The 16,191-nt window shown below is 48.4% G+C and overlaps 1 protein-coding gene across 2 annotated transcripts in view; it reads left to right on the top strand.

Annotated features, from left to right (window-relative positions):
• Window positions 1-16,191, top strand: part of ANTXRL (ANTXR like) — a 98,900-nt gene that overhangs the window by 39,741 nt on the left and 42,968 nt on the right. For both annotated transcript variants that reach the window (XM_019499454.2, XM_006276176.4), the window contains exons 11-12: window positions 8,682-8,780; window positions 12,115-12,184. In XM_019499454.2, coding sequence (XP_019354999.1) covers window positions 8,682-8,780; window positions 12,115-12,184 — 169 coding nt within the window. The remainder of the gene's footprint in view (window positions 1-8,681; window positions 8,781-12,114; window positions 12,185-16,191) is intronic.

Here is a 16,191-nt window from a genome sequence, read left to right as displayed (position 1 = left end):
ATAGGAGATGCTCTATTTAGTAGGGCACCCCCTGGAGTCACTAGGAACAATTGCCGCAAGTTGACTGAAACCAGATTTAGGTTGGACATTAGAAAGACCTTCACAGTAAAGGTGACCAGAATCTGGAATGGGCTTGCAAGGGAGGTGGTGCTCTCCCCCATCCTGGGGGTGTTCAAGAGGAGACTGGACAAGCACCTGGCTGGGGTCGTCTGACCCCAGCACTCTTTCCTGCCCAGGACAGGGGGTTGGACTCGATGACCTACTGAGGTCCCTTCTGACCCTAACGTCTATGAACCTATGATAGAACCGTTACCATTAACATTTTGCATTTAAACTCCTCTTTATTAACAGGGTTTTTTTTAAAGGCATTAAACTGAATAATAATTAATTGTATTTGGCTGCTGTATTTTTAAGCCCATTGTTTCAGGGAAAAAACAAAAAGCAGCTTTATTTTAACAAGTTGTATTTATATAATTGAATGACAAAATCGTCTTGCAAGGGTAGTTAGATCCTTTTGGAGTTAGCTTGTGAAACCAATTCTAGCTTGGTATGTAAGGATACACATGTGCAGCTCCCATAAGTGATGTTCCATTTGTTGGTAGGGGAAGGTAACCTGGGCTTGCACTCTGGGCCAAATATTGCTAAGAGTTATACTAGTATAAAATAGAAAGTTGTTATTTTTGATCAAGAGTTAAGGCCAGTACAGTTAGTTGGCTTATATCAGGCAAAATGGCACTAGATTCAGAGTTGGAGTAACATGATTACAGTCTACCATGAAAAGGTACCACAACTAGGAGCTGATCCCATATTTCCATCTGCAGTTATATTTGGCTTTAATCTATGTCAATTTGTTTTAAGAAGCATTTGTTGCTACTGGAACTCATGACATCACCCTTCCCTGAGTAAACAGGTCAAATTCTGACACTGATTTTTCTGTCTTCAGCTTTCATTGGCTGCCTTACTCTTTGAAGTCCTGATTCAGACCATCCTTCTGCAGCAAAGCATTGAAACCACATGCTTAACTGTACATACTCATGCTTAAGTTTTCTTGACTCTCTAAAACCTTGACTCCTAAAACCTGTAGGTACTTTGAGAATGGCCCTCCTAAGTGCTTTGTTGAGGACAGCCTTAAACACGTTTAAATGTTTTCCTGAATTGGGGTCTAAGAGTATATTTTTAGGAGCCCAAGTCTCACTGATTTCAGGTGAAGTGGGACAAGTTTTTCAAAGGTGTCTGAAATTCAAAGGTGTCTGAATGTGAGTAGCTGATGGTAGAATTTAGCCAAAATATTTTCATTTCACATTTCTTGCAGCCTTTCTGTTTGTTACCCTGCATGTACACCTGTCAGAGGGGAAATAGAGAAGAAGAGGCCCTCCCACCTTTTAGCCTAGCAATTTGTAGAATATTTAACCAAGGGAACAGCAGACCTAGGTTCTAGGTTCCCTTTACCCATAGTGCACTTGAACCAGTATGTCCTTATTCACCAGGCCACACACTAGGTATTACCCAGGCCCCACTCTCCTTTCTTCTTGAAGGCCCACTGAACTTCGCATTTCATATTCATAGAATAAACTTGGATAATTTCTTCCTCATTGAAGGCAGGGGCCCAGGCAAGAATATAGACTTGGTGCCATGCTGATAGAAAACTGGTGTAACAGGGGAATTGGGCCCAGTACTGTTATACTTCCATTAAAGGAATGTGGAAGGAGAACTGGGTCTAGTGCTATTCACTGGCATGAAGCTTGTGTAAGTGAAAAGTGAATTTGGCTCAGTAGAGTCAGACTGATGCAAAACTAGCATAAATGTCAGGAGAACTGAATCCAGCGGAGTCAAACTGGTGTGTAATTGGTATAAGCGAACCTTGTGGAGGGACTGGGCTCGGCTGAACTGGTACGATTCAGCCCAGAGGTCAGGGCAGACTTTGAGTCCTTCCCTCCCTGTGTGTCCTGGGTCTCTGCTCTTTGAGGGCTCCTTGCATACAGCATTAAAGGGAGTTATGAAGGAGAAACTTTTTCGGAAGAGTCAGTGGATCCACAATATGTGGGCCCCAAACTTGTATTAAGTGTGGGTAGCTAGTGCTGTTGGGCCTACTAGAGCCCTGAAGCTGCCAGTGGGGGCCAGCCTTTTTGGCAAGCATGCCACAAGGTAAGCCCCACACCCTCCCCAAATACGAGTCCAATCCCTTTTCCCTGTCTGATTGTCTCTCTGCTTTGTACCTCCTTCCTGATCTGTTGCTCTGCTTTCTGCTCCCTGCATTGTCTGTCAGCGTGTTCCCTGATCCCTCTGTGATCTGCTGTGCCTAACACACAGGTTGTCCGTGCCACTTGTGGCATACATGCTACAGGTTGGCCACCCCTGCATTAAAGTATGTCTACACTGACATTTTGGATCAACCCTGAGAAATATTCTCAACCAACCTGTGTGGTATGTGCAGAGGCTTCAAGTCAAACACAGAAGAAGAGACAAGTAGTAAGCAGTTCAGTTCCTAGAAGGGATCCACTTGTACATGGCCCCTGCACATTGCAGTCTTCCCTCTCATGCATTATAGTTTGTCAGACCTCACAGCCATTGTAGTTCTAATGGGAGAATGAAACAATAAGCATTGTTCCTGTCATACCAAATTTGAACCATGTGCTGACTTGCTTCTGTGGAATTCACTATGATGCAGGGCCATTTGCTTGTTTGTTCCATGAAGGAAAGTGAAAGACACGATTTGCCCTCCTGAGTCCACTTAGCCTAGTCGTCTTCCACCAAGCCCATAATGTATAGTTGAGCTAGAACACATGTTTTAGAAAGCAACATCCTTTCTTGATTTAAAGACTCTGGGGCTGCTGGCAGACATTAAGACAGTTTCGTGATTAGGGGCTGAGAAATTTTATGCCCCGTTCCTCAAATTGTGGGGCCTACCATGCCAGCCATCCATGGCAGGTCATGCAGTTCTGGGAATGGGTGATAAAGTTCCTCAGCTTGAATTGTGTGACTACCAGTGCAGGGAGGGGAGGGGTACCTGCAGCTGGGGAGTGGGAAATTTCCTGCTCCACAACTGTGCCTCACCCCCCCCAACCCCCCACTAACATAGAAGTGGCTGCTGGGGAACCAGGAGCTTCCTACTCCCCACATGTCACTTCCACAGGGACCTGGGAACACCAACAAGTAGGCATGCAGTTGAGGCTCCCAACTGCATGTGAGCTTTTTAAAGGGCTAAGGTGTCAGGAGCCTAACATGGTGGAGTTCCCCCATCCCCTGTTGTGCAGTGCCAGTTTAAAGAGGTGCCTGCACAAGCACCAGAAAATGGGAAAGCTCCCTCATTTCCAGCTGTTAGCACCTGGTGGCTCTGAGATGCGAGTGCAACTGGCTGCATGTGTCTGGCACCCTTTTAAGCTGGCATGTGCAGCCATGGATGAGAGAAGCTCCCCCATTTCCAGCTGTGCTCCTGCCATCCTCTGGGGAAATAGCAGGGTGCAGCTGCATTTGGGACCCAGAGCTATCCTCAACCTGATCCTGCCAATTGGGGAGGGGTGGCTTTGTTTCAAACCCCAGGGCAGCCTGGTGCTAGACCTGCTAAGTGTCAGGACTCAGCACTGGACAGCCCCAGTCCTGGTTTAGACCCAGGGCTGTCCCCTGTCCAACCCTCAGGATCAGGCAGGGAAGGGCTATATGCCAGACCCTGCAGCTGCCCCGTACCATGGGGCTCCCCAGGACCCAGCACCTTAAAGAGCCTTAAAGAGTGGGATCTGCAGGGCAAGGCTCTTTAACAAACCACTGTCACTTTAGGTCTAAACTACTACCTCCTAGAAAAAGACCATTATTTTAGCAGATCTTTTTCCCAGGTGTAAGCTAGTACTCAGTTTGTTAATATCCAGAGGTACATTTTGCTGCATCCTGCTATCACATTCCTTTCAGTAGGAAACACACTTCCTTTCAGAAACAAATTTCTAGTGACCCAGGAGACTCATGGTTCTCCATTTATTTCAGTGAGGAGCTTTAACCTCTGCTAAGGTTCCCCCCAGTGAATTGCACCCTGCCCCGACAGCTCACCAGAACTTGTTAAACATCCCTCTACATGAAATAATTGCCCGCCCCTGCTCTACCCTGTATCTTTTCTAATTCTACTACATCCTTTTTGAGATACAGATACCTGAACTACACACAGTATTTAAGATGTGGCTACACAATAGATTTGTATAGTGACATGAGGATATTTTCTGTTTTATTTTCAATTCCCTTCTTAATGATACCCAACAGTTTATTGCCTTTTTTTGGTTGACACTGCACATTAGGCTGGTTTTCTTAGAGATCTGTCCACAGCGACTCCAAGTTCTGTTTTCTGAGTTGTAAAAGCAAGTTCAGAACCCAGCACTGTGTATGTGCAACATGTTATTTTTGCCCAATGTGTATTACCTTGCATTTGTCAACACTGAAGTTCATCTGCCATTTTTTTGCTCATTCAGTTAGCTTTGTGAAATCTTTCTGCAGTTTATCTGCTTCATCTTGGGATTCTGGAATAATTTAGTATCACCTGCAGACTTGGAGATATCACTTTGCACCCCCATTTCCAGGTCATTGATGAAAATGCAAAGTTTATTGATACACAGTAATAGGAGATAAGAATAATAATGCAGGCAAGCCAAACAAAACAATTCTCCCACCCCACAATTCTATATCTATCAGTCCTAGGGTTGTCATGGAGGGAAGGTATGTTTGGCCAGTATGCAAGCTTCACCTTGTGGTTCTTTCTTGAATGTCAGAGGTCAGCAGCCTGGAGGTTAAGGACCAAGACCCACCCCCCAGCCCCCAGTGGGGTGGGTGAGACAGGTTGCTGGTAAGTCCTCTGTCCATGGTGGCCTCGGGTTCCTCCTTCGGGGACCCTCCTTTGCTACTCTGAAATCTCTCCTTTTATATCCTTTTTCTCCTCTGATGACTCTTTATTCCCAGGCAGTGTTGACTGGTTTCCCTGTGGTTGTCATACTGTCCATGTTCTTGTTCTGTCAGCATATTCCTTTGTTTCCCAAACCCATCATACGCATGCATCTTAATTTGGTCATTTGCCAGTGTCTTAATTTGGGCATGCCCTAGCTTCCTAATTTGATCCATCCACTAGAACTGGAAATCCCAGGGACTCTGCAGCTATCCACTGTGACCTGGCTATAACATAGCACACCTATCTCATTTTATGGGTACACTGTTCATCTTTTTAATTTCCCAGGATCTTTAGACAGGATGTCTGCCTTCAAGGAAACTTTGTCACAAACAGGCTTTTAGAAACCAATTCACCTTTGCCATTCCCCTGGACCATGGATGACTGGTGCTTCCTTAGTCAGCGGGGGCACATGTCCCCGTCCCCCAAGTGACCAGATCTCGCTGACCGGGGGGAGGGTCCCCACACAGCCAGTACCGCCAACTGGGGCGAGGTCCTCACTTGGCCAATCCCGCTGATCGGGGGGTGGGGAGGACGTCCCCGACAGCCAGTCATGAGACAGCCAACCACTGTGGCTGATCACTGTGACCGCTTCTGGAAATGGCTGCGGCTGCAGCTGTGGCTGCGGCTGCTTCTAGGAGAGCCATGGCACTCCACTCCCCAGCCGGCATTTGCAGGGGGGGGCACTGGTGCTCCTGCCTGCCCTTCCCCCCCGGCCCATTGCCTAAACAGCAAGCGTGGCCGGTCAGGGGGTGCATGTGCACCCCCATGCACCCCCTACACATCGCCACTGCTCTGGACCATCATTCTATTGCAATGTCTACTTTGTCTACAAGCCAATTCCCAAAAGCAAATCTCTAAATATCATTTTTTAGGCTGAGCCTGGGTCAGGGCCAGAGTCAGACCCACAGCAGCCACCTGTCCCCCTCCCCCCACCACTTCCCTTCTTGGGGGAGGGAAGGAAGTTTGCAGGGGGAAGAAGCGGGTGGGGTACAGGACAAAGGGTCACCTGATCCCCCCCGCCACTGCTTTCCCTGTTGTAACGGTAGGGGGGAGCACTGTTAAACAGCTGTCAGGCTTCCAAACATACTGTGCCACTCTGTGATCTGCACACCCTACTCTGTCATTCCTATATAGTTTATAACTTGATATAACAATATCCCATTGTGTCTGAGGCTATAAACAGATAAACAGATATTATACTTGGAATAGGATCAGCTGTGCTGAGATGTGTCCTAGCTGACCTGCTTTGTTGGGTGATGTTGCCTGTTGTCCTGAGTTGAGGTACAGCAGCATGATACATGCACCCAGGGAATCCCTTGCTGGGGAATACCTCAGTCAACAGGAAAACCTGGGCAGGTTCTCCTGCGGCCTCAGGAACCCAATCTTCCAAGTAAAATCCAGGGGCATGCAGAATCAAGGTAAATTCTCTATAGTGTGAATTCCACTGTACGTCATTAAATTCTTGTGTGTGATCCTGTAAAGGCATGAGTGTAACAGGTCTAACAGGCTCCCATGGCCCCCTCAAAACATAGGTGCACTGTCTAGTGTTCCTTTAGCACCTTCTCTCAGCATCCCCAGGTTGGACTTCTTCACTGGACCCCTTCCATTGAAAGGCCTGAGTCACCTATAGAAAATACCCAGAAGATCTAGCAAGGTTATAGCTGAACTGGCATGGAGAGATGGAAGCCAGGGAGGAAAGTATTTGCAACTTCTGGCCCTTACTGTGAAGGAGCCTTAGTGTAAATGAGAATGATGCTGGCTGTTGATTAAGAGTAAGGAGCATATATTTTGGATGAACATATTGGCTAGGGACAGACATTGCACATAAACCAGTTTAAGTGATCAGAACTTGGTTTAAATCTGTAACAGAACAGACATTCTGTGCACATCAACTCGTTTGAAAATGGCTAAAACTGGTTTGAAATAAACCTGATTGAATGTAGTATCAGACTTAACTGATTTGGGTCAAACTGGTTTATATGTCTGTCCCAGACCACTTCCTGTTTAACTTAAGCCAGAGTGCCCCGGCATCCCAAATGCTTTGCAGCCCTGGGCAGGGTTCTGCTAGTGCTCTGGCAAAGACAGCAGACACAGCAACATCTGTCTGGATTCCCCTTGCTCCACCCCCCTGTCACCGCTCCCTGCTCAAACAGGGATTCCCCTCTCGCACAGCATGGACCATAGCCAGCATGGATGACTGGTGCCACCGTACTCAGGGGGGGCACATGACCCCCAACAACCAGTTAGTGACCGGGGGGTGGTCACCGACCGGCCAATCCCACCGACCAGGGAAGGGGGGTTCCCCCCACAGCCTATCTCACCAAATGGGGAGAGGGGGGTCCTCCCACAGCCGATCTCACTCACTGGCTTCTGGGAGTGGCCGCGGCACTTCTGGGAGTGACCGCAGTGCTCCCACTCCCCAGCTGGCACTCGTAGGGGGGGGCACCGGCGCTCCTGCTGGCCCCCCCTGCCCATCACCTAAGCGGGGGAGCGCAGCCTGTCAGAGGGTGCACCAGCACTCTATGGAGTGCATGTGCACTCCTGTGCACCCCTTTGTGTTGCCACTGGTAGCCAGCATGTGGTATGCTGGCTAATGCTGAGAGGTGTCTGTATAAGGCAGACAGGACAGTGTCTACTTAAGGCTTTTTGGAGTTACTCAACAGGTAGCTGGTAGTGTCCCTCCATTCCTTCCTCAGAAAAAAAAATTGTTTAAGAAGAGCTTGAACTAATGAGAGAGGCTTTTGTTTTCTGGACAGGCTGATAAATGCTATCAAATCCCTGTGTAACTCCCTGTTGTGTAAGTAAAGGAAAGGGAGGGCTGCTCTAGTGCCCCTGGCTTCTAGCTTGAACCACTGTAGGCATGTGCCTGTATTTCTTCAGTCCAGAGGGGATGTCTGTACAGTTACAAACTGGCTCAGCCTAGCCAGGTTAGACTAAGCTGAGAAGATTGAATCAATTCAGGCTCAGGCTTTTTGAATGTCTGTCCCTAGCCATTATGGGACAAATTCCCATCAGGTATAATTCAAAGTAGCTCTGACTTCAGTGCAGATCTTGTAACTTACACAAGCAGATGTGGTCCTATAGTTGGATTTACAAATTATTCTGATATTGAATTATTGTGGAAGAGAAGAACCCTGGGGAAATGAATTCAGAAAATCACAAAATATACACAATGTTAAAATGTTAATAGCAAGTATTTCTCCAGGGAATGAAGTAATCTTTTAATATTCTACAATAATGATCCAAGGACCATTAGTTTGCACTAGTGATCCTGCAGTATTTTGGATTACTTCAGCACCATATAGTAGTCATTTATAATGAAGGGTCACAGTGCATAATTAGATTCAGGTGATGTACATCTACATGTCGCTGTATGGCAACGTGGCTACAGCACCATGCTTTAGTACTTCCAAAAGGGCAGTAACGATTCATACTGCACCATGCGCATGACACACGGGTTAGATTTCACCTCTACTTCACCGTAGCAGTGCACTAAAATGTCAGAGTGTGCTGCTATGGTGAAGTAGCTGCCAATCATGTGTAGACTCACGTGATCACTATGTCACCGTGGTGCACTGTACGGCAACATTGCATGTCACTACAATGACATAGGACAATGTGTGGACGCACCCATAGAGTAGGAAGCAGCTGCTACTGTGTCATACTTGAGATCCCCCTGGGGCTAAAATAAAATGCAATATTTGAGAGGGAAAAGAAAGGTTAACCATTTTTCATAATTCACTCTTATTTACTATTCCAGAATCCTTTCAAGTTGTGGTAAGAGGCAATGGCTTTTATCATGCAAGAAATATTGACCAAGTTCTCTGCAGCTTCAAGATCAATGACACCATTACTATCAGTAAGTTGCCAGGCTTACAATTTTATAACCCAGTGCTGCCAAATTTGTCTGCGGGACCATAAGTGGGAGTCTTTGCATTGTCTTTAATTGGAGTTGGCTAAGCCCTTAAACCCACAGTAAGCATGACATTCATCTTTGTGCAGTCCCAAGATATGTGATCCACTAAGTTGTACTTTCAGGGTTTAATTGGGACTTAAGTAGTATATACATGATGTATAAAACAGGAGTGAATTTCATCTTTACTTGGCATGAAAAGGTAAAATAATGTGACTTTCCATCCATTCTAATAAAGCCCAGTAGGGGCTGGGACGTGAGTGTGGAGGCCTGGGTGGGGCAGGGAATGAATTGTCCTCTGTTCTCTTTAATGGTAACAGGAAAAGGTGATATGGCCCTGGTTCTACTTTGTGGGGAGGGAAGGAGAGTGATGTAGTCAGAAACTGTTTGGGAGTTTGTGACCAGATGCTGGTGTCTGTTCATATCCTCTGTGAAATGATTTGGTGAATCTCAGCCTGATGTCCATAGTACAAAGTTCCCATTGCACAACTATGCTAAACTAGGCATCTGGTGGCAGCCTCAGTATTCAGGCAAAGGACTGAATAGGTTAAAGTAACTGAGCCTCCCTCACATCTCCTGCTCCACCAACAGGCAACATGCATCTGTCAGGAGTGTGGCTGTGGGAGTTAGCACAACTTCTTCCCATGCCTCCGCCCTTGGCTGAATACAATAGGGCTTTTATATGACATGCCTGTCCATCAAAAACTTCCTTTCAGCAGTTAATTCATTTACAAGGCAATGCCCATGAATTGCTCCTTCTTTTTCCGCTTTGGCTGCTTGGTCAGACACTATGTTAAGGAAATGCTGGTGGTCTCTCTCACTCCACTCTCAAACGCCCTTTGCCAGAGGTAGCAGTTTGTTTCCTCTGGGTTTCCAGGTGAACAGATGGCCAGACTTTGGGCTTTCTTCTCTTTGTCACTATTCATCAAACAGCATGTCTATTTGCATCCGATACTGAGAATGCTAGGGCAGACCTAGAACTGAAATATGCACAAAGGAGAGCACCGTAATTCTACAGCCGTTCCATCACGGGCTTCCCAGAGCCAGATCCTCAGCTGGTGTAAACTGACATAGCTATATTGAGGCAACACTGATTTAAGCCACCTGGGGATCTGTCCCTTTGTCTTCTTAGCTCAAAATCATCAGTGTTATTTCCCCCTCCACTCTCCCCCTCTCAGGGGCCAAGGGGTACTTATGTCAGGGATCTCCCCTCTCAAAGTGGATGACTATGGAGAGTCCAGGAGGCAGTCAGACAATTTACATAGTGGCTTCTGCTGCTGCTACTCTTTGCATGAATTCTTATACAGAGAGAGAATTTAGTCTCTAGGATTCATGCACCTTTCCCCAGACCTTAATTAGCATGTCTTGGGGGCTCTCCTGGGGCTCTGCTTGTCCCCACTCACCCCAGTCCCTGGGCTGCACTGTGCCATGGTGCAGGCAGGTGGCATCAGCTGCTTCTGGGGCTGTTGCAGCAGAGGCTGGGGTGAGTGGGGACAAGCAGAGGCCCAGGGGGCACAGGGCTCAGCACAGCTTGTCCCCACTCACCCCAGCCTCTGCTGCAGTGGCCCCGGAAATGGCTGATGCAAGCTGTCTGCAGCTGCTGGGTTGCATCATGCCCCCAAACCCCCGGGGCTCGGCTTTTCCCCACTCACCACAGCCCCTGCTGCGGTGGCCCCAGAAATGGCCGATGCCAGCTGTGGAGGGAACTGTCAGTGGGTGCAGGGCAGGGGCTAGGGGACGCAGCTTTTGCTTCCATGCACACTCCAGGAGGGCTGTGGGCTGGGGGGCTATGCTGGGCTCTTCCCAGGGAGTGTGTGCCCCCGGATCTGTGCATGGGATGAGAGTGGAAGAGCCCGGGAAGAGCCTGGTCTCATCCCGCACACAGATCCAGGGGCATACGCCTCCCAGGAAGAGCCCGTTGTAGCCTCCCAGCCTGCAGCACTCCTGGGGTGTGCATATCAGCAAGAGCCATGCCCCCCCACCCGCCCTGCACCCACTGACAGTTCCCCCCACTTTGCTCCCTCGTGCAGCTCTGGCAGTGGCCAACGCTACCTGCCTGCAGCTGCTGGGCTGCACCATGCCCCTACCCCCATCTCTTCCTTAGCCCTCCCTAAGCCCTTCCTTAGCCCATCCCTTCCTTACTACTGTGGGAACATATCCCTATTTGTTACCTTATAAACTGGTTTCCTTTTATGCAAATTCTATTTATGTGCAGTTTGCTGGGAACGCATGTATCGCATAAAGTGAGAAAACCTTTACCTCACTTGCACCCTGGACCAGTCTGCCCAGGCTGAGCTCAGACTGTGGTCACAACCAAAACTGCATTGTAGTGTCAGTGTACCTGAGCCACATTTAAACTACCTAGCTCAGGTGCTGGTAGCAGTCTAACCACGATGTCATGGAGCTTAGTGGGGGGCAATTAATCTGCTTGTTGGGCTAATTTTGCAGCTGGTGCTGAGCCCTGTGCTGCTATGGCCTGACTAATGCTAGTATTTGAGCCAGCTGGCTCTCGTATATCTACCCTACATTGCAGTCACAGCGTAGACATACTGTGTGCCTGTCACCTGCAACCTTATTCCAGTCCTGTAGGCCCCGTTTTCAAAAGTATCCAGATGGCTGGCCCAGAGCAGACTATAGCCTTCAGCTGCCAGTCAGCTGTCTCAGTTTGGGCAAACTGAACTGGTATCTATCCAGCTAAAGGGGAAGCTCCTTCCCTTTTCTCAGCCCCTAATCAGTGAAGCCAAAGCCATCCCCATTACAGTCATGTTTCGTATTTCACATGTGAAGTCAGGACTGCAAACATCTATAACATTCAAAACATGGAAAATGATTTCCTTTCTGTGTTGTTGTGCTATCCACTGCAAACCCTTATTATAATGCATAGCTGTAGACTTGCCCACTCTAAAATGGAGCTCCTTAGTGAGTAATTTTATATAAAAAGAGACATACATTTTGCAAGCAGACAAGTTGCACAATACAAGGTTCAATATTGAGATGAGCAGTCCTGATGATGCCCATTTAATGTTACAAGCCTGGAGATATCACAGCTGCTAATTGAAACGATAACAAATACCAGTATGATGATTTCCACCGGCAGCAATAAGACTCTCTGAGTACAGCTATGAATAATCAGTGTCATCAAAAGTATGCTGACAGTCAGATCCTGAGAAGTGCCTAATATCTGTATTCTTCATTTAATGTCAGCATATGTCCATTGTTTGGCCCATTCAGGATCCACTGCCCTTTTTTATGCATTACATCTTTTTTTGTTTCCTTTCAGGTGAAAAACCAACTGTTGTTCAAGATACCTATTTGCTTTGCCCTGCACCAGTTATAGAAGATATTGGACAGTAAGTACTGCTCTCAGGGATATGTTTGAGAAAATTATCCAGGAGCACATCTGCAAGGGGCCAGCAGGGGAGATCATACTTAGGGGCAACCAACATGGGTTCATTCGAGGCAGGTCCTGTCAGACCAACCTGGTGGCCTTCTATGACCAGGTCACAAAATCCTTGGATGCAGGTGTTGCAGTGGACGTAGTCTTTCTAGACTTTAGGAAGGCCTTCGACACTGTCTCTCACCCCATTCTCATTAAGAAATTAGGCGACTGTGGTATCGATGCCTACACAGTCAGATAGGTCGCAAATTGGCTGGAGGGCTGCACCCAGAGAGTGGTGGTAGACGGGTCATTTTCGACCTGGAGGGATGTGGGCAGTGGGGTTCCCCAGGGCTTGGTCCTCGGGCCCACACTGTTCAACATCTTCATCAGCGACTTGGATGAGGGAGTGAAAAGCACCTTGTTCAAATTCGCAAATGACACTAAGATGTAGGGAGAATTGGGCACGCAGGAGGAGAGGGACAGGGTGCAACTAGATCTAGACAGGTTACAGGGGGTGGGCGAATGAGAACATGATAGGATTCAATACTGACAAGTGCAAGGTACTGCATCTAGGGAGAAAGAACCAGCAGCATACCTATAGATGCGGAACTCCCTTCTCATCAGCACAGAGGCAGTAAAGGATCTTGGCGTCATTAATGATTCCAAAATGAACATGGGCCGCCAATGTGGGGACACGGTCAGGAAAGCTAACTGCACCTTGTCATGCATCCATAGATGTATCACGAGCAGGTCCAAGGAGGTGATTCTCCCCCTCTATGTGACACTGGTCAGGCCGCAGTTGGAGTACTGTGTCCAGTTCTGGGCGCCACACTTCAGGAGGGATGTGGACAGCATCAAGAGGGTCCAGAGGAGGGCCACTCACATGATCAGGGGGCAGCAGGGCAGGCCGTACAAGTGGAGGCTACGGGACCTGAACCTGTTCAGCCTCCACAAGAGAAGGCTGAGAGGAGATCTGGTGGCCATCTACAAACTGGCCAAGGGGGACCAGCAGACTATGGGGGAGTCCCTGTTCCCCCGAGCACTACCAGGAGTAATAACGAACAACGGCCGTAAGCTGACCGTGAGTAGATTCAGGTTAGATATCAGGAGGCACTGCTTCACAGTCAGGGCGGCTAGGATCTGGAGCCAACTTCCTAGGGAAGTGGTGCTCACTTCTACCCTGGGCAGTCTTCAAAAAGAGGCTAGATAATCACCTAGCCGGAGTCATCTGACCCCAGCATTCTTTTCTGCCCGTGGCAGGGGGTCGGACTTGATGATCTGCTCAGGTCCCTTCCAGCCCTACCTACTATGAAACTATGAAACTATGTCCAACATATATGGGGGCAGAAGCAGATCCAGAGGAGGTGTCGCAACTGTCACATTTGAACTCTCAGCACAGGGTTTACCTGGAGCCCTTGCTTTCATTTGGCTCCAGAGTCCAGATGGTGAATACTGCTGCCATTGCTTGTCCCTTCCTAGCCCTGCTGCTGAATTCATTGGAGAGGAGAAGGGCAAACAGCAGCAGCATTCACTCCTGAGCCATGCAAAATCAGGGGCTCCAACCAGTCCGTGTCCAAATCAGCTGGTCAGCTTGGAGCTCATTGCTCATCAGATCTCTGGCAGAAGCCCATGATGACCAGTCACAGATTCATAGATTCATAGAAGTAGGGTCAGAAGGGACCTTGTAGATCATCAAGTCCGACTCCCTGCCCTGGGCAGGAGAGAAAGTCGGGCTCAAATGACCCCAGCCAGGTAGACATCAAGCCTCCTCTTAAAGACCCTCAGGGTAGGAGCCAGCACCACTTCCCTTGGATGTCGGTTCCAGATCCTAGCCACCCTGAATGTGAAGTACTGCATTCAGATGCCTAGTCTGAACCTACTCTCTAACAATTTGTGGCCGTTATTCCTTGTTACCCCGGAGGGCGCTAGGGGGAGCAGGGTCTCTCCCAACCCCTGCTGGTCCCCCCTGGTGAGTTTATAGATGGCCACTAGGTCCCCGCTCAGTCTTCTCTTGTGAAGGCTGAACAGGTTCAGGTCCCGTAGCCTCTCTTCGAAGGGTCTGCCTTGCTGTCACTGGATCATGTGGGTGGCCCTCCTCTGGACCCTCTCAATGCTGTTCACATCCCTCCTGAAGTGCGGCGCCCAGAACTGAACACAGTACTCCAGCTGTGGCCTGACCAGCATCGCATAGAGGGGGAGGATCACCTCCTTGGCCCTGCTTGAGATGCATCTGTGGATGCACAACAAGGTACGGTTAGCCCTACTGACCGTGACCTCGCATTGTCGGCCCATGTTCATCTTGGAGTCAGTAATGACTCCAAGATCTCTTTCTGCCACCGTGCTCTCAAGAAGGGAGTTTCCCAGCTTATAAGTGTGCTGCTGGTTCCCACTGCCCAAGTGCAGCACCCTGCACTTGTCAATATTGAAACCCATCCTATTTTCGTTAGCCCACCCCTGTAACCTGTCCAGGTCCTGCTGTAATATGTCCTTCCCTACTAGCATGCCCACCTCACCCCAAATCTTGGTATCATCAGCAAATTTAAACAGGCTGCTTTTTACCCCGTCATCCAAGTCACTAATAAAGAAATTGAACAATGCGGGCCCAAGAACCAAGCCCTGGGGGACTCCACTGCCCACTTCCCTCCAGGTCAAAAAAGACCCATCCACCACTACCCTCTGAGTACAACCCTTCAGCCAATTCTCAATCCATCTGACTGTGTAGGCATCAATGCCACAGTCACCTAGTTTTTTGATGAGAATGGTATGGGAGACAGTATCAAAGGCCTTGCTGAAGTCCAGAAAGACTACATCCACGGCAACACCTACGTCCAATGCTTTTGTGACCTGATCGTAAAAGGCAATCAGGTTGGTCTGACAGGATCTGCCCCTAATGAAACCATGCTGGTTGCCCTTGAGCATCATCTCTGCTGCTGGCCTATCACAAATGTGCTCCTTGATGATTTTCTCAAAGAGTTTCCCCAGGATTGAAGTAAGACTAATGGGCCTATAGTTGCCCGGGTCCTCCCTCTTCCTTTTTTTGAAGATTGGGACCACACTGGCTTTCTTCCAGTCATCTGGCACCTGGCCAGAGCACCATGAGTGCTTGTAAAGCCGTGCCGGGGCCCCGCAATAACCCCTGCCAATTCCCTCAACACTCTGGGGTGGAGAGCATCTGGACCTGCTAATTTGAACAGTCAGTAAGATCTGAGCTCTACTGTACATGTGTGACAGAGCCACATCTCTCTTGCCTCATTCCTGGATCTACTGCTCTATGGGAGCTAAGTACTGTATGTGGCAATCAGGCCCAAATATTAATCCATTTATAAATCATTCTCATGGCCAGTACAAAAATGCACCCTGCCTCAGGGTGTGATCCAGATCTACCTGGGAGAATGCATAGCTCTTCTGTTTTTCACTGATCAGCCTAACACATCTTCAGAGACCAGTTCTAACTCACCCTACATAGATGCATTGCTTCCCCTTTAGCTGGATAGATGTATGCCCATGACAGTGGGCAACCCTCATTTTCCTAATCCTTACAGTAAAATACATAGTTCATTCTTTCAACAGGATACCCTTACATGGCTACATCATATAAACAACCAACTCACTCTGAAGGAAACATCCAAACAACACCAGGAGGAGGACCCACCCACCTTTTAGCCTTGTAGTCAGGGCACTTGGCCAGTGAGTAGGACACCCAGATTGTAGGCGCTTCTTAGGTAGTCAGGGTTGGAACCTACATTTCCTACTTCCTAACAAACTGCTGTAATCACCAAGCCATTTGTTAGGCAGGGTTTCAAGAGCACTCCCACTCTTCTTGAAGCTGGTCCCCTGGAAAGTCGTGAGGGAAAGGATCATGGGGAAGGAGTGTGACTCTTGCCCAGTGAGGCAAATACCAGCCTTGGAGAGAGAAAGCCCTGGACTTGAGTCTGTACTCCCAGCTTGTATTTCCAGTGCTGTTTCTGCAGTTCATAT

This window comes from Alligator mississippiensis, chromosome 6 (assembly GCF_030867095.1).
Source record: "Alligator mississippiensis isolate rAllMis1 chromosome 6, rAllMis1, whole genome shotgun sequence".
Taxonomy (NCBI): domain Eukaryota; kingdom Metazoa; phylum Chordata; order Crocodylia; family Alligatoridae; genus Alligator; species Alligator mississippiensis.
This window is presented reverse-complemented; position numbering and strand designations above follow the sequence as displayed.